Genomic DNA, 19,636 nt, shown 5'->3' with positions numbered 1-19,636 from the left:
AAGTGATATTAAAATCCCTTAATGAATGTCAGAGTTATGGACCGGACACGAAACAGACCCTGTTCATGCTATGTTAACATTTGACTGCTAAGTGTGACCTTGACCTTTGAGCTAGGGGTCTGAAAGTTGTGCACGACACATCGTCTTATTATGAGGTACATTTGTGCCAAGTAATATTAAAATCCCTTCATAGATGGGAGAGTTATGGACCGGACAGGAAAAAAGCCTTGTTGACCTTGACCTCCAATTGTGACCTTGACCTTTAAGCTAGGGGTCCAGATTTTGCGCACGACACGTCGTCTCCTCATGGGGAACATTTGTGCCAAGTAATATTAAAGTCTTCATGGATGGGAGAGTTATGGACCGGACAGGAAAAAAGCCCTGTTGACCTTTGACCTCCAATTGTGACCTTGACCTTTCAGCTAGGGGTCCGGGATTTGCGCATGACATATCATCTCATCATGGGGAACATTTGTGCCAAGTAATACTAAAATCCCTTCAAGGATGGGAGAGTTGTGGACCGGACAGGAAAAAAGCCCTGTTGACCTTTGACCTCCAATTGTGACCTTGACCTTTGAGCTAGGGGTCCGGGTTTTGCGCATGACACGTCGTCTCATCATGGGGAACATTTGTGCCAAGTAATATTAAAATCCCTTCATGGATGACAGAGTTATGGACCGGGCACGAAATTGCGGACGGACGGACGGACGGACGTTCTAACGAAACGGTCTTTATGTGACACCCCCATTGTTCTCTCTATTGTTCTAACAGTCACATAAAAAGAAAATAGTCACATAAACAGAACGGAATGAATGACTTCAAAGAGAAAGTACCGTTATGCAGTCACTTAACCATCATTTCGCGGGCACGGACAGACGGACGGACGGAATGACGGAAAAGTGCATTCCTATAGTCCCCGAAACTGGTTTTCAACCAGTAGGGGACTAATAACTGACCGGGTTTCATTTGGCACTGTGCTAACAAAATGTTTGATCTTGTAGTTATTGTCCACGTTTTTCTGGATCTTTGAGATCATTGATTGCATTAAATGTTACTGTCTTGAACCCACACGGGGGTGGCGAGGTAGGGGGAGGGTTTGCGGAAGAGTTTCGGGTATCGGAGGCGTAAATTGCTTTCCATTATGTCTCGTCAACAGACTCAGTCAAACCGAGTCTTTTGTACGATGCCTGGTTGCATCATATCCTTCGAAAAGGTTTACTTGTAAACTTGACATTAACGACATCAGATTTTGTTTTAGTGCCATAAGCACAGTGTATAGACTCTCTGTACGCCCAAACGGAAGTCGCCAATAACTAGGCGCTCACTTTCGTTTTTCAAATTTTTGGAAGCTGTCGGTAGTGAGTATTTTTATGTTGTTCTTTGGCTATTTGAAATAAATATTCTTGTTCTATATATTTTTCAATGTATGATAAATGTCTCTGCAACAAACTGCCGTTAAATAGACATTAACACATGAAATTAAAACCTATTTTCACCCAAAACCCGGCAGGTCAAAGCAAAAGACGATGCATTCAGGCTAAAAATGTGCATTATTTAGGAACTGCGAGTGAAATACGTGTCAGAACCGCTTCTTAATGTTAAATTATTAATCCATGCAAATGAGTTTATACCTACAAATATGAATTTACAATCCTGAATAGTTTAAATATTGTTTAATTCAACATGCATCTGAATTATGCACTGACCGCCTAGTCGCAAAACTTTATATAAAACTGTTCCACTATTCGCCAAAACACTGTACGCCTATTCAATAAAGAAATTACGTGTTTGGGCTTGTAGGCTCTATACACTGTACTTATTGAATTTATAAATATAAGTTTTGTATTGTATTTTACTTGCGACAGTGAAACAGTATTTATTGGTCTGTTTCACCAACGATGTCCTTGTATTGGACAAGAAATAGATCTGTGTACGTGACGAGAAAAATATATATTTATTCCGCTCAGCTTGACAGGACACTTTGTTTTTTCTTTGTATTTTCAGCTCGACTATTCGGGGAATAGCGCTGCTATTCTACTCGCCCCGGTTTCGGTTAAAGTTAAGTTTTTCGGCAACCTTTTTTTCTGTCACATCTTTTTTTTTACTTTTGCTTATACCTTACTGTAACTTGAAAATATCACGAAATTGACTGAAAATCTTAACAGAAAATGCTTTCATTATGAAAGAAAAGCACACTTACTGGCATCCCAAATCTTACAATTTTCTCGAGGGAAAACCCCCGAACCCCCCTTAAGAGAGAGGATAGGGAAGGGGAAACCCCTCTCTCGTGGTTCTCCCTCTCCTGTCTTCAGCATTTGCGGGACGCCGAAGGCCGGACCACTTTTACGAAGCCGCCGACAGCCCTGACTTCACATAAACATTGTGCAAACAAAGTCTTTTTATGCAGGGACTGCCCATTATACCCAAGGTGAAGGTCACTTAAGGTGTTGTACTTGAAATTATTTTTTTAGTTTAAGCTCCGCCAACAGACAAACGCGCTGTCTACATGAAAACTTTGTACAATCAAAGTGTCCAAAACGAGTCCGCTCATCTATCATCCAAGACGGTGGTTAGTTATACGTGTAGAACAACTGATGTAAACATTAGGAGCCAGGTCATTTTCATTTTGATTTGTAGCGATTACTGCAATAATTATTAATGCAAAAGAAAAATAACTGGATATTAGCTTCAATCTGCTTGATTTTGACTGATATCAGCGGTGATTTGGAGCCGGATTTTAAAATAAACAGAAATTACCAATAACCGCGCCGACGGCAGCTGTTTCTTCTGTGAAAGATGATAAAGTTCCCGAGGTAAAGTCCGAACAAATCTGAGATGCCGGAAATGGATCAAACACAGTTGTGCCACGTAACGATTACATGAATGATGCGTTAGTGATTTATGTGTAAAGAATCTAGTCATTATTACAAAAAATAATTTCAAACACTATGCAGGTTAGAGTTTATTAGTATACGCATTTACCAAATTGAATTAGTCGCGCGGCTGTGCCGCGCTAGACTAAATTGATTTGATAATTACTTACTAATAAACATTAACCTTTACGAAAAGTGGATTCGAAACTGCAGTAATAACATATAAACTGGTCCGTGACTGTTACGAAAACGAAAGAAATTATAACTATTACTTTTTAACTGTTGGTTATCATAAAAAGTCAAATTATTGAACTATATGAATGAAAAGAAGTTTTGAATATGCGTACAGTTTTTCGACTAAGCGTTCAGTCCGGATTTTAGAAATTGCGATTAGTGGGCCAGTAATGTATCAACTAGTGGGACAGTGTAATCGGCATATATGTCTCAGAAAAATACATTTTCCTAAAAACGCATTCGTTACCGTAGAGCCATGCTAGTATTTATCGATGCGTAAGATATTTATCTACGAAGTAGCAAAGGTTTCAATTCTTTGCAAAAGCTCAAGATACATGTATTTCTAAGAATTGATAGCTTCATAACAAAATCGAACAAATACCCACGCGTGATTTGACTTGAAATGAAGTATATTAAGAGTTTTGATAGGCGTGTTTGGTATCTACGTAAACAACAGCTCTTAAACAATACGTAGATTAAAAATACACTTACTTTATGCGATATTAACGAAATAAATAATGAAAATCCAAGCCATCCGCGACAGCAAAAATTTGTGTTTTGATTTCTGAACGCCTAGTTTTTGGCGACTTCCGGTCGGGCGTACAGAGAGTCTATACACTGTGATAAGGCAGACGTATATAATCGCCACTTACAATGGTAATCTGGACCAATGCTACATAAGGCAGACGTATATAATCGCCACTTACAAGGGTAATCTGGACCAATGCTACATAAGGCAGACGTATATAATCGCCACTTACAAGAGTAATCTGGACCAATGCTACATAAGGCAGACGTATATAATCGCCACTTACAAGGGTAATCTGGACCAATGCTACATAAGGCAGACGTATATAATCGCCACTTACAAGGGTAATCTGGACCAATGCTATTATTTCAAGTTCGTTAGAAGTATGTTGTAGTCTTATCATTTCTATAGTAGAGCTCCACTTACGTTTGTACGAACGGCCGAGAAACGGATTGCCTTCAAATGATCAGACTCAGTCAAACGAATTGCTGATGTTTTCTTTTTAATACTATATTTTTACCTATTTCGTTTCATTTACTTGCGTATGATTTTTATCCTTAAGCCTGCTAGCGGCAAGTGATTCTGCTTTTGTGACCAGTGCAGACCAAGATAAGCCTAAGTAACTCAAAATTTTGAAATACCTAATTTAACTTAAGACTTAAGTAACACGAACGTTCGAGTTAATGAGTCATTTTTCTTTATTTATACTTTTTATAATGCCTCCTCTGCATATTTTGAATTTCTGTCCGTCTGTCGAAAGTCAAAAATCCGCCGAAAAAGAACGTTCATATCCGGAAACAAAATAATGTAGCTATGTACGGGGGTAGTCTATTTCTTCTTAATTTTTATGTAGCATTTACAGTTTCAGTGGCTTTCATATTTCATCTCTCCGCTATTTACCATTGCTTTCCAACTATCTTATCTTTTTGGCAGTGTAACAAGTAAACGTTGAATCGGGCCAGGTATATCAGAGATATTCCACGGTTGCTAACATTTGACGTTTTCAGTCTTTAATAGAACTCCTAAATTTAACTTTACCTGGTATTTTAAATAATTTGAAGTTATTTTCTTTTCATGTAGTAATGACATTCCGCGTAATTTTGTATCTATCCTCTATACTTTTTGAAACACTACTGGCTCTATTTTATTGTTACTGTGCGTTTAACCCTTTTCAATATATTACTTACCGGCTCGGTTCTTCAACTAGTTAGAAACCTTTACACAAGTCTCACAGACTGGGGAACAACAGTTTTATCATATATATAGTTGTCACAGGCCAAATAACAAATTCAAAAAAGTAACACATTTATATTTCTGATCAGATCACTCCTCCGAATTGAAACAGCAGAAAATGGACTTCGATGGAAAGAAAATAGTGATTTTAAAAATTCTTAAATACAGCTTTTAACACCTTATTATTACCGCTATTTTCTCCACCAAATAAATATACACGTTACATATCCTATATCCATAGCAATATAGCAAGAGGAGAGTAAGCTGCTTTCTTAAGTAATATAACGTATATAAAATTGTATTGTGCACGGTTCTTACTATTCTAGAGCACTAATAATTTCCTATGATCATCAAACTTCAGAACATAATTATTTACATACTAGCCATGACGACCAGTTGGACTTCAGTTCCGGTCTCGTTCAGTGCACAGATAAGAAAGGAAATAGTGAGACTGATATATTCAAGAAACAGTGGACGTATGTATTTTATTAGGTTTGGTTTAACAATATCAGGTCATACGGTAATGTTCCAGCTTTTCGTGCACAAGTGCTGACACCTAGCTCGAAAACCGACCTTTCCGTTAGTAAGCTTGATAACTCCTCACGTGAAAGAATTCTATACCAAACGCGAGGTTTTGAGGTCAGAGCGTTAAGGGGGAAATGTTCGTAGTCACAGGCCTTAACCACTCTGCCACGGAGGCCCCAAGATGAACAATGAGAGTCTGGGTAAATGTTGGTAAGCTAAGCACTTGAATATAAGCTAAAGTAGCGCGTTCATTCATTTATATATTCTGTCCTAAGGCTTGATCTTTTATTCAGAGCGTACGGTAACATAAATTGCGTTCACTCATTGATATGTTCTGTCCTTGATCTTTTTTATTCAGAGCGCACGGTAAAATAAACTTCTGTAAACATGTTTAACATTTAGAAGTTCAGTAAGGATTCAGTACGTGATATGAAACATAATTATAGTGTTTCACTGATAATAAAATCAAGTTTCACATCTTTACACCTCGTTTATTATAAATAATTATATAGTAGATGTTTAGAGTATATCATAGATGATCAGTGAGTATATGGTTAATTTGAATAGACATACTTGCTATATTTGTAGGTTTAACGATGCATATACAGTTACATCTTACTAGGGCCGCAAGTAACCACAACTTAATCGGTTTGCAGCAGCAATGACATAAATGTCCTTTCTGGTGCCCTACACATTAGATGCCTACTGCAGAGAATGCAATCATTTTAGACTTTAAGCATAGACTTCCTGTGAATCTGGAAATTTCGCTGCAAACTTCCGTAGTTTCTATTAAGTGATATTGCATATTACTATGTTATTGGAAGGGGAGTCCCTGGAGTGAAACTTTATCATTGTAAATCCTTCATCGATGACATTTGCAACGTTTCAAACAAACCCTTCTACGCATCTGATTTTCTTTAATGTGATTGTTTTATGTTTTTCATTGTCAGGTGGGTCTCAGTCGTCTGAAACCGTATCATTTTAAACGCTACATCGACGACGATGAATGTCGTTTACAAATCCATCTAATTCACAGTAAATACTTTTGCTATACTGTTTATTATATGTCATTTCAAACTAAAACAAAAAAAAAAACAAACAACTTGAAACGTTAAATTATACTAATTAAATGCCCAGTAAAATGAAAAATAAAATATGACTAAACATCAAAGTAAAGTCATACTTTTTTCCCCAAGGCAGTTTACCTTTTTTTATATATCGAATATTCATCTCCGTTCAGAGCAGTTAATGATATTGTTACGTCTAAATATATCTAAATACTACGGATAACAGAAGAACAAACCAGCAACTATTAAAGATAACAGAATTTATATCCAAAAACCTTAAACATATTTACAAGCCAGGGGCGGATACAGGATTTGGTGATAGAGGGGGCGTAAAATATCTGTAGTGTAGAGGAAGTAGAGGTGTCCGTGAGCATGCTCTCCGGAAAATTTTGAAAACAATGGATCCATCTGGTGCAATCTGAGCGTTCTGAGGTACTTTATTTGCTATTGACAAAGGACAGGTTTTGTGACAAAATCAACCCAAATAACATGCTAATTATAGTCACATTTTATGAATTGTCAGAATAATTCTCGCGCAAGTACCTCGGAATTTCTTAGCCCGATTTCTGAGGACTTATTTGGGAAGATTAACCTAGAACTATTTAAGACAAAAACTGTGAAGGGCTTTATAGGAGCTCATACAAAATTTGTCAGAATTTATAAGTTCCAGCATAACGAGCGAGCAAAAATGCATTTTTTTCGCCAAAAATAAGACAAATAACCTGTGCGACAATGAAAAAAATGCATATTTTATATTTCTCACCAAGAACAGAAGACAAATTACGTATTCGATTGTAGCGAGAGAGACAAAAACATGCACATTTTTCACCCAGAACAAAAGATAAATTATCAATGCGAGCGTAGCAGTCAGAACAGAAGACAGATTATGTTTACGCGAGCGTAGCGAGCAAGAAAAATGTACATTATTGCGCTTATTTTACCCAGAACACAAGACAAATTACTTATGCTCCGGCGATTTTAATGGGACGGGCGCCGGGTGCGCCCCCCCTCTGAATCCGCTAGTGCTAGCCGCAATGTCCAATTCAAGCTTTATCAGAACTCCTTCCCGAAAAAGGAGAAACATAACGAACGAAATGGGCAAGGTACATGTATAGCAGAAATCTCACCATGTAAGCTGGTATTGTAGAAACGTGGGGAGGTGGAACAACTCTGTCAAGCATGTCTACTGATATACATGTAGTTACATTTTTAATGCATAGATCTACTTCGGGTCCCTGTACTTTACTGGTATGAGATAAATAGAGAAAACAAAACAATATTGCGTGCCTTTAGGCATATTTGGTGACATATATACGCTAGAGCAAGTGCTAGTTTAAAAGATAGACATTAAAATGAGAAAATATGCTCAAATATTAGCTTGCCACATCTTTTTATTGTTAGTATGAATGAAAATAGGAAGAAAACAGTCAATTTCTCTCTGGTTTGGAGATACACAAGAAGCAAAGTGCAACAAAAAAGGAGTCTATAAGAGACAAGAACTGGCCTGCAGGAACTCATTAACAGGCATAGTACTGGATGTACAATGTCCCGAATGACTGTACAGTCAGAAGCTTAGTGATCATACTCTTATTCTGCGATATATAGAACTGGAAACCACTATCCATTCAGACTGTTGGTAGGCATACAGCAGCCTTCGGTCTGAGAGATATAATCACATCACTGATAATCAGAGTATTGAGCAAAAAAAAACAGTGAAACCTATGCTTGCACCAACCCACCAACCCTATTCAGTAAACATGGAATGTGGTCATGATAAACAAATGTGCGTGAAATTAGCGGCCTAGCATCTAGCGGCCTATCAGCGTGTCGTAAACATTGATATTTCATTAATCGCCGGTAGAAACCGGTGACTATATTTGATACGCTTTAGGATTCTGCAGCTGGTAGGAGAAGTTATTAAAATGTGACAATGAAAAAAATGATATTGTAAATAAAAGAAAAAATATTGCAGTTAATGAAAGGCTTACATAAAGGAATTAGGAGCTGAAAATTGCATAAGATTTTTATTATTTCAAATATTTCAAGAAAATAGGAAAAAAGAACTTATCCCTATCCTATTCAGCCATAAATAAATCAGAGATTTCCAGCGAGCACTGATTGGCTGAGTTTGTACCCGTGTCTACGTCACGCTTCGTATATTTAGAATATACTCGTACTACTGCAGACAAAAAAAAGATCTACATAAGCGCATGAAGACAATTGAAGTAACACAGTTTTAAGGCAAATTATGTGACAGTCTCTTATCTGTAAGACAAGGGAAGTAACACAGTCTATAAATGAATAGTATTAAATTTCATGTTGTTTTTTTTTACTTTATTGTCAAACTATAGGCCTTTCGTTAGAAGATATTTATAATATATTAATATAATGTTTCGGTTACGAGAAATCTTTTGCATTTATTGTTTGAAAATGCGAAAAATTATGCTGTCGTAGATTTCCGTTCTTATTTTCGTGAGGATGCTGGTGCGTGGGTTTCAGAACGAGGCTGAGCGTGAGTTTGTAAACAAAGAAAAAAGATTAATTTTGGGTAACTTTCTTCAAGGATGCGACGTTTTTCAGTCTTTCAATGGCATGCAACGCACCGCAATAACAGTTAGAGCTTTATTAGCCTTTTTTCAATCCCATCTTCAAAATATTAGCCGACAGTTTTCTTTTTCACAAATTTTACTTGTGTCTTTATAGAAAAGAAAAAGTTCTATCTACTGGTACGATAAATACAATAGGCGTTAATAATACAATAAAATCAAATACTAGTGGGTTTTTGACCTTCTATCAGTCTGAGATTTGGTTTCGTTTCAGGGCCATAAGAACGATAGGAACTTGATAATCTGGTTGTATTCTGGAAAATCTTAAGTATGGTATTCGCCTCAGGCATGTTGTTTGTTGTGAATCACCATGCAACAAGATTCCATCCACTAATTTTGAGTGCTCATCATCAGTTAAATTGAAATAGATTGATTCGAATTAACTATTTTGCAATATCCACTCATACTAAAATCATTTGTTTCAATCAGTCGAAGTCCATAGGAAAATTTATACTATATTTTATATACTGAGCTTAGACCGTGCACGCTACATATCATCAAATTATAAACATGCATCAGTAGCATTTTATCAACCTTGAAGAAAATTGCTAGCAAAAAGCAATCACGCTAGCTAGGATAAATCTGCATTCAGCTGCATTTGCATTGCAGTTGCACTACTTTATATTCGGATCTTACACTGGAAAGGTGCACATACCTGTGGTATGTATTTATGATATAATAATATATTTTTCTGCACTGTTAAACGTTGAATAACATAAAATTGGAGTATATTTACGAGAAAAATATTCTTTGTAGTGTATGTCCTAAAATTATCAAGTAATTGATAAGTTCAGACAGAACCAAGGAAAACTCGTTTTGTCACATGTCCAAAATACTAAATGCGAATATGAGTTAAAAAGTTTGGAATTTCGATGTAATAAAACAACAAACGAGTTTGGATTAGGATATATGTACTTGTATTAAGGAGGTACGTTACCTTAACATTTGTATGTGCGCATGCCTAACCGGAAGCTAATGTGACGATTTACGACAACGTTACCAACAAACTAAACGTGTTTATATATTTATTCTTCTGAAAACATTCCATTAGCCTGTCTCTGAACTGATGCTTTATACTTAAATAATAATGAAATAATGAATAAATTAAAGCATAAATGCTACAAAATCTTTGTTGCCCTAAAAAGACGTTATTAAGGTCATAACGTTACGTGTCAGTTACCACGCAAAATTAATAGCTTTTATCTTAAAAGTACGTAATTTCTGAGCCTTTTTTATTATTTGAACTATTTTTTTTTATTTTTTAAACAGCATTTTTTTTTTGCAGAAATATTTTTAATGAGTTTTTCGCTCTAAAATTCAAAAGCGTTCACCCTGGTCTACTTAAGGATCACAGCTTCAGCTTTTTATCTGTATTTTAATACTTTCAATGCGAAAAAAAAATCCAAGCACAATGATTTTTCCATAAAAAAATACCAGGTGAAGGGTAGAGCAGTCAGTATTTTAAGACTTGAAATTTGTTTAAATAAATGTTAATAACATGAACATTTCACTTTCTTAATTGAAAGAAAATGTTTTGAAGCTACACTGAACGAGACAAATAATTTCATTTGATATGTCTCTTAGACATTCTGATAAAAAGCAAGATATAAGCTATTTTAAACATGGTTACTTTAAACGTTAAGAACAATAGGGTACAATGTAAAGTGTTTGGTATATTGCTGTTAATATTACACTTATATTCCACGTTGATCATTAACAGAATGGCACTGGAAAAGATAATAGGTAAAGGTAGATTTCTCGGAAGCACAGAGCACCGCAAACACAGTCTCAGAGCCACGCATTTGCAAAGTTGGCCCACAACGAAAAGAAGCTGTAACGTAAAAATGTTACAGACGGGTTGCTTCAAAAATCAAACAGTAAATTTTAATTATCATACAAAATATAGAAAGGGGGGGGGGGGGGGGGGGAAGGGTAAGAGGTAAAATGGGGGTTGGGGAAGGGGTTCAAGGAGAAAGTAGAACAAGGATGAATATACAAATGGAATGCTACGTTCTTTAATCACAGTTACACTACAACGTAAACCACAGTAGGGCAGACATTCATGTACCGAAGACAAATACCCACACCCACACACAACTAAATAACGTAGATAAACAGACAAATCAGATATAACAACATTTTATAGCACCGCCCAAGACACACAGACGCACAAACAAACAAACGCACAGATATAAGCAGAAAACAACAATTGGGCACCGCCTTAGGATTCAGGCAGCCAAAATTAAGGTTGGCACGATAACTTATTCATAGTAAAGGGGGAGGGGATGCCAAAACAAGGGAGCACAATTGTAAGGAGAAAGGATGGGGTCGATAGGCGGAGTGGGGAGAAATAGGAAAGAACAACAAACAAGACAACATAACGCAGCACAAAAATACAAGTCAGACAGAAAACAAGTTGAAAATAGGGGCACCACCTTGAAACGGTCAGTAATCTATATAAAGGAAACTAAGGGTTTAAACACGTTAAGGCATGCCAACCTCCCACCTATTTTCAACAAGTTAGACAACACAATGTAAGTAAAATCCTCGCTGAAAAAGGCTCTAACATACGTGAAACAATACCAGATCATATTAAGTAAGACATAAAATCATGGTAAATCTAAGGTATAATTAAACTTATGTGCTCAACAACTTGTCTGAAGTCAGCGCACCAGGAGCCTAACTTTTAAGGGCACGACTAAGGAAGCTGCAAGACAAAATTCCACTCCCTCCGTCCGTTTTATGTAGAATCTAGGACAAATGCATCATGAGTCTTACACTTTACCGCACCATCAAATAGGAAAGCGTAGCGATTAATTGTAGATGGGTGTGCACTGTGTTTGGACGATTTTCGCATCGTATCCACTTTCAATTGATAAACTTTTAAACAAATTTTACAAATATCTTATTAAAAGACAGACTATGCTTAATTTTCCGAATTTTATAAACTACATCTCCATAGTATTCCGGGTGTGTAATTCAAAGTTTTAAAAGTGTTTTAGGTTAGTTTTTGATTTCCCTGACTGTTCGGGCGATCTGTAGTAAAATTTGCTGAAGGCTTTCCGTAGCTTATGAAAACGGTAATCCTGATTTAATTTTTTAAATTGTGAAATATAGACACCGTATCATGTTGCTCGAGGAACATCTTAATCAAGGTGGGGTGAAGCTGACATTTTCCAAATTAAAATCGTCTCTTTTATCATATATTTCATTTCTTGATTCTTATTCACAACTGTTAAATCTAAGTCCAAAAATGACGCTTCTAAATCTGAAGCCTTGTTAAGCTTTTACTCTTTTGGGTAAATTTGTTTCACCATTTCTGAAAAATATAGGTTGTTGAAGCCGTTGTTTGTTTTTGTTTTGTTTCGGATTTAACGCCCTTTTTCAACAGTATTTCAGTCATCTAACGGCGGGCAGTGTTCCTAGATTCTATACCAGTACTAACCTGTTTTCCGCAAGTAACTGCCAACTTCCCCACATGAATTATCAGAGGTGGAGGACGAATGATTTCAGACACAATGTCTTTTATCAAATCGTCACGGAGAACATACGCCCCGCCCGAGGATCGAACTCGCGACCCCGCGATCTGTAGACCAACGCTCTCCCTATTGAGCTAAGCGGGCGGGCTGCTGAAGCCGTTGAAAACCCCGTTTTCATACATAGTTGTTTAAGAAAGTGAGATTGAAGCCGTTGAAAACCCCGTTTTCTTACATAGTTGTTTAAAAATGAGAGAAAATGCGTTACCACGGAAACACGAGCCCCGCGACATATTCAGTTTAAGCTTATATTAGAAGCTTATGCGCATACTAGTGAAATAATCAATTACACAGACCTGTACGGATTACAATGAAACCGAAATACACTGAAAAGTCTTAAATATCCGTATTTTCCTTCTTTTTTTAAATACAAAATACCGTTAGAGTGTCATGACTTCATACCACGATAAAAACGATACAATTGTACTTGAAGGGACAGAGATAAACGAAATTGAGGTTGTAGCAGTTAAAACACTAACTTGACACGAAATACAATAAATTGGTACGGCTCAACTAATCTGAATTTACCCTGGAAACAAGGTAACCTACCTCCTTAACATAAAGGCTCGTTTCTGCTGGTATTGTTAAATGTTTTCTTGGATTCTGCAAATACTGGTTAGTGTTTTTCTATATGTATTTCAAATTTATAAAATCAAAAGTAAATTAAATGAAAGTAAATATGAAAATTGTGACAAGTAATTACATTTTTTGTGTTGTATGAGGTCAGGTATTCAGTTTTTGCAATTCAAACTTTTTCAGATTATGTCGGACATCCGGTCGCCCATCCCTGTCGTTGACGTAGATAAAATTGGTATGCACAGAAAATCGGATGAAATTGATAAGGCGTCACTGGAAGCTGTTGCTTTGTCACTGAAAAATTCATTTTGTAAATATGGCGTCTGTTACTTCAAAAACCACGGAATTGAGTACGAAGACAAATTCATACACATTTCAGAAGCTTTCTTCAAACAGCCTTTAGACGTGAAAACACAACACCTTCGTGGAACGAGACGAGATTTCGGATATTCACCAGTGGGACAGGAAAAGGCTAACCTTGAAAATCCAGTAGATTTGAAAGAGTCTTTTAATTACCAGCCAGGAGACGACCAAGATGACTGGATGGATAATGCGTTTCCAGATGCTTGTAAAGAAATGTTTGGTCAATGTTCAGTTTTTGGGTACCGTGTACTTGACGCACTTTCCCTGGCGCTTGGTCAACGACAAACATTTCTAAGAGATTCCAGCGCACGTATCGGAACACAGGACAACCCAACAACTTTAAGATCGTTATATTATCCTCCCATCCCGTTAGATATGACAACAAAGCCGGGCGAAATTCGTTTTCCCGAGCACTCGGATTATGGAACAATATCATTCCTGTTTCAAGATGAAGTTGGAGGTCTAGAGGTGGACTTTCCTGGCAAAGGATTCGTGGAGGTAATTCCTATACCTGGGACTATCCTCGTAATTGCTGCTGATTTACTGCAGCGCTGGACTGCCGACGCAGTGGTTTCCACTCCGCATAGGGTGCTCATACCAGCAGAAGAATCTAAGAAAAGAAAACCTCGACAGTCAGCTGTTTTCTTTATTCTGCCTGATAATGACTATGTGGTGAAGCCTTTAGACGGATCGACGAAATATAAACCAATTACTTGCATGGAATACCTACGACCCAAAATGACGCAACTCGTTGGCGTTACATATTAGAGTGTCATCCAAGTCCAAAAACATTGAAAGTCGTAACCCAGAAATTAGACAAAGGCTGAAATATATTATGATTGTATACTGTCCTTCCGGAAACTTTTAAAGGTGGATATCGTCTGACCAATTTGTCAGTAAAATTAAATGACGATTTATTTTCAAAACGTTAGTGCCTATTGAGTTTGAGTTTCAGTTCCGGGCGATTTGCATACTGAAAGACCTTTTCTTTGCTAATAAGGTATAAATGATGAAAGTTTAGCAAAAGCTGACACAAGCGCAAAGGTTTCAAGAAAAGACCCTATGAGGAACATCAAAAGGGAAACAACAGTTTAAGTCTTTATTCAAGATAACAGCCTTTTGAAATATGCAAACTGTATTAACTCCTAAATTACAATTTGAGTTTAAAGCCACCATTTTTTAAAATGTTTTGATGGCTTTATTTCAGTTCAATGCTAGTTTTGGTCTAATTTCAGGTAATCATTTTTGTACGCAGTAAATCACACAAATTTAAATTAGTAAACCTGTACAAAATATATTATTTGGTAACACAGACCATTCGCCATTTTGCAAATAACAGCCTTATAGTCGATCAAACATGTAAATCAAAATGTTAATTGGGATTCCACATAGCCATAGCTGTAACAGAAATAATCTGAAATTAATTTGAATGTTACAGTGGATTTTACCGATCACAAAATGACTTTCTGAATATGTACAAATGTTGACCTGCTATTGTTTTGTTTAAAGATTCATTACTATAAAACAAATCAAAACTAATTTTGATTATTCAGATAAATCTAATAAAGACACTGTCATTTTCATGTGTGGTCGAGATACGCTATCGAACGCTTGAGATAAGATGTCGTGCGATCGAAATAAGATGTCGTGCACTCGAGATACGATGCCCAGTGATCGATATAAGATATCGTGCGTTCGAGATAAGATGTTAAGCAATCAAGGTAAGATATCGAGCACTCGAGATAAGATGTCTTGCACTTGAGGTAATACGTTGAATGCTCGAGATATATATTTTGTTTAAAGGAATGTTCCATGATTGTTCTAGATCTATTATCCATGTTTCACAGCTCAGACAAGTATCAACACACATATTAAAACAAGACACGGCCATCAGCGGCAATCCCTTTTCATTTATCATATAGAGTGTGCAGACTAAGTAAACTGGTTCCATAAAGATACATTAATAAAACATATTGAGAAAATAAGTCACGGTCATGGCGACCATGCTTTGTAACATATCGAAATTCCGTTACAACATACAAAGCACAATTAGTGCTTGCAATTATTTTAAAATCGAAGCAATCTCAAACAAAGGAATTTGGTAGAATGTGCCTTTCTAGCAAAAGTGTTTAGGTAGGCTACCATGGACAAGATTATCTTTTTTATATTTATAAAGTGGATACTTTGAACACCGTCTTGTCTAAATAGCTTGTTTGATTTCAGAAAAAAGTCATTAACCGAAGTCATGAATTGAACATGGCTTACTTTTTCTAAATACATTACTAGATAAAACATTATGGCATGTGAACATCTAACTAAGACTGCTCACAGTTTTGATCTGTACAAAAATATGGCCGTTAGTGGACGGGACATACCGGTATTTCGTATGTACTTTAAGCTCTTAAACTCACATGATCGATATAGGACTGTGTGATTAAAAGACAAAATTATTTCGAGCACTTGAGCGCACGGCATTTTATTTCGTGAGTTTGACATCTTAACTCGAGAGCATGTCATCTTATTTCCATCGCTCGACATCTTATCTCGAGAGCACATCTTATATCGAGCTCTTGACATAATTTCCTTAAAAGACATAAGGTTGTGTCCGAGACATACCATCGTTCTAATGTAAGTGTCCTTAAACTGAAAATTAACATTGCTGACAACTTCCCCACACAATACCAAAAGCGCACCCGTTTAGCTCAATCAGGAGAGCTCAGATCTACGGATCGCGGGGTCGTGAGTTCGAGCCCTCGGCGAGGCGTATGTTCTCCGTGGCGATTTGATAAAAGACATTGTGTCTGAAATTATTCGTCCTCCACCTCTGACTCATGTGGGAAAGTTGGCAGTTACTTGCGGAGAACAGGATTGTACTGGTACAGAATCCAGAAATAATGCTTCGGTTAACTGCCCGCCGTTATATAAGTGAAAGACTGTTGAAAAACGGCGTTAAACCCAAAACAAACAAACACTCACAAAACCAAATATAACAACAAGAAAGAAGCAAGGAAGAATATCCAACAGGGATAGCCACGTTCAAAAACGCAGCCTCCCTAAAGGTACACACGATCAACACACGCACACCACACATACACAAAACAAACTTACAAGGACAAAACAAACAAATGTACACAGTGGTGCACCGCCTTGGAAAGGTCAGTGGCAAAACCACTACTGGGGAGTTTAAACCGGTTTATGGTGCACCTGAACCGCACTCTTATCCCCATCATGTTCCAAAGACAGTGTAAATAAAAGTTATCACCGCCAGGTGAAACCCTAACATACGCAAAGGCAACAGAAGGCATGTAATGTAAAACACAAAAATGCTCTTATATGCAATACTTAAGAACCTAAAACGCATGTACTCAATGCTTTGCAGAAGACAGAGTAATAAGGGAAAACCCCTTAAGGGCCCGACGAAACAGGCCAGAAGACGGAAATCACAATAGCTCAAAACGAGTGATCTCCTATCAAAGTTATACACTAAACTACACTACAAGTCCAGACCAGCCTAGCTCAACCCGGTCTGGGTAATTTTATTAGATATATTTTTGTAATGGGAAAATGAATGATATATGCAGTACAAGAGGGTCATGATGACCCTAGATTGCTCATCTGAGTAATATGAGTAATATTTCAATTGTAAAATTGATGCTAAAATACATGTTTTAAGAAAGTAGGTAAGAAGGTCACATTCATGGTCTCTGAAAGTCAGTTTTAAGATCGCTGTGCAAAACTGAATACGCCATTTAAATTTCACGGCTTTATCTTAAAAAACAAGAAAGTAGGTCAGCTGGTCAAATTCAGAGTCAAGTGACCCTTAATTACTTGGGGTCATGAGGTAATTATTATTAAACTGTCTGGAAAATATGATCAGATATTTTTGAAGTATTTTTTCCTATATAACTAATGTAAAACCTAAGTGACCCTCGGAACAGAGCCTTTTTTCATCCAAGTGGCATAATTTGAACAATCTTGTTAGAGAACTACTATGCAATGCTACCAAAATAGCATATATCAAAAGCCCAGGCCTTGAATTTTCTGTCAAGAAGAGTTTAACATGTTTTCTCCAAAGTAAGTCTTTGTTAAACCTGGGACCACTAGGGTGGGCCTCTTTCTACCCTCGGGGCATAATTGAAACAATCTTGGTAGAGGACCACTAGGCAACGCAACATACAAAATATCAAAGGCATAGGCCTTGCAGTTTCAGAATGAAGATTTTTATTTTTTCCCCCTATAAAAGTCTATGTTAAACTTGGGACCTCCAGGGCAGGGCCTCTTTTCACCCTAGGGTCATGATTTGAACAATCTTGGTAGACAACTACAAGGCAATGTTACTTACCAAACATCAAAGGCCTAGGTCTTGTGGTTTCAGACAAGATGATTTTTTTCCTATATAAATCTATGTAAAACTTGGGAACCCGGGGCGGAGCCTGTCTTCACTCCAAGGGCATAATTTGAACAAAATCTTTATAGACGACTATTAGATGATGTCACAAGCCAAATATTGCGGCTCTATGCTTTGTGGTTTTGGACAAAAAGATTTTCAAAATTTTCCCTATATAAGTTAATGTAAATAAAATCTGGAAAGTAGATCCCTCGGAAGCACCGAGAACAAGGCAAACAGTGAAAATTGCAGACTCGGTTTGATTGAGTCTGTTCATGAGCGGTAATGGAAAATGCAACCCTGCCCACGCCCCCCTAGCACCGGCTTTAGCAGGATTCAATCTTCAAATCTAAATGGATTGAAATCATTGATCTCGAAGGACCAGAAAATATAACAACACTGAGATGAAGTCGGGCTGAAGCCGCCACACAGCACTGTGAAGTAAATTATTTGACCCTAGGGGGATAATTTGAAAAATCATAGTAGAGGACCACTAGATGATGCTACATGCCAACTATTAAAGTCCTATGACATGTGGTTTTGGACTAGAAGATTTTTAAAGTTTTTCCTTTAGGTTGCCATGGCAACCAGAGTTCTGTATGGAATTCAGTTCTTTGAACAATTTTTAAAGAAGACCATCCAAGAAACATTCCTGTGAAGATTCATCAAAATTGGCCTGCTAGTGTAGGAGGAAATGTTGTTTAAAAAATGGAAAATGTGGACGGATGGCCGACGGACGGACGTCACAATAGCTCACCCTGAGCTTTTGGCTCAGGTGAGCTAATAAAAAGATCTTGTCACCATTGGATCGAACCCCAATATGTTGTTATGCGAATTACACTGATCTTGACAACACTTGTTCATATAAAGGGGTGAATATAACCTGTTCGTGCTACTTATTCTATACCCGCAGCCAGTTAATCTGAACATTGTTTCAGTGTGCACCTGTATAAAAACGAATGCTTTCCTAATAATTAATCATCGGCTCTATTTTAGCGGTTAAGGTCATAAGGTGACTATCTAGATTTATACTGCGAAGAAATATTGTTATATATGTCATTTTCCCTGAGGTTATACTTTTATGATAACTGACTGTTTTCTGACCTAGTTTTGAGTGTATGTGTGCGTGTGCATGTGTATGTGTGAGCTTAATTATAGCCGCCACCGGTAACCCATATGTGCAACTCCTCCAGAAGCATGTAAGTACTGCTAGTAGGAGGAGATTGCAAGATACAGAAGACGCTCCAATTTCAAAAGTTTGTCTGGCTCTATAGCGTGTCAGGTGTATAATACAAGGGACTCTTATCCCAATTTTAGTAATTATAATTGGAGGATCAGGAGCTCGAACTCATGAGCCTGGTTTCGTAGTCAAACAGTGTTATCACTGGTCAACTGTGTCCGCTCTGATAGATTTGAGACATGGTGTATGTTATTTATATTCAATGGTGTTCCAGAATGTTCTACCATCATACTGATAAACAGGGTGTGACAATTATTTTTATAAAATTTTGTTCTTGGTTTTTCCAGAATCTTCTTCTTATTCTTGGTGATACATGAATTCTGGAGCCTTCCATGATACTTTAAATAAGAAATTGTCTGAGGATAGGGTAGAACCTAAAGTAGAAATTATTGAAAACCTTTCCTACATTTCTTAAAAAAATATTACCAGTTTTGATGCTTTAAATTTGAAGGATTTACATTAACATT

The 19,636-nt window shown here is 37.0% G+C and overlaps 2 protein-coding genes across 3 annotated transcripts in view; one reads left to right on the top strand and one right to left on the bottom strand.

Moving 5' to 3' along the window:
• The window catches only part of LOC123561058 (nephrin-like), a 107,187-nt gene that overhangs the window by 48,814 nt on the left and 38,737 nt on the right, over positions 1-19,636 (bottom strand). The gene's annotated exons all lie outside the window — the stretch shown is intronic.
• On the top strand, positions 9,573-15,125 carry LOC123561061 (uncharacterized). 2 transcript variants are annotated; one of them, XM_045353225.2, is made up of 2 exons: positions 9,573-9,727; positions 13,363-15,125. In XM_045353225.2, exon 2 carries the CDS (start codon positions 13,366-13,368, stop codon positions 14,308-14,310), a length of 945 nt encoding a protein of 314 aa, XP_045209160.2. In that variant the 5' UTR covers positions 9,573-9,727; positions 13,363-13,365; the 3' UTR covers positions 14,311-15,125. The 2 variants fall into 2 exon arrangements, with proteins under 2 accessions (XP_045209160.2, XP_045209159.2); XM_045353224.2 differs by lacking the exon at positions 9,573-9,727 and adding an exon at positions 13,060-13,218.

This window comes from Mercenaria mercenaria, chromosome 10 (genome assembly GCF_021730395.1).
Source record: "Mercenaria mercenaria strain notata chromosome 10, MADL_Memer_1, whole genome shotgun sequence".
In the NCBI taxonomy this organism is placed as follows: domain Eukaryota; kingdom Metazoa; phylum Mollusca; class Bivalvia; order Venerida; family Veneridae; genus Mercenaria; species Mercenaria mercenaria.
Note: the sequence above shows the minus strand (reverse complement) of the source record. Positions and strands in the feature narration are given on the sequence as shown.

Bases quoted from the DNA above. Each gene is read 5' to 3' on its own strand.
- LOC123561061 (XM_045353224.2), top strand. From the start codon at position 13,192: ATGTTTTCTTGGATTCTGCAAATACTG. The intron at 13,219-13,362 runs GTTAGTGTTTTT...AAACTTTTTCAG, and splicing joins CTTGGATTCTGCAAATACTG to ATTATGTCGGACATCCGGTC.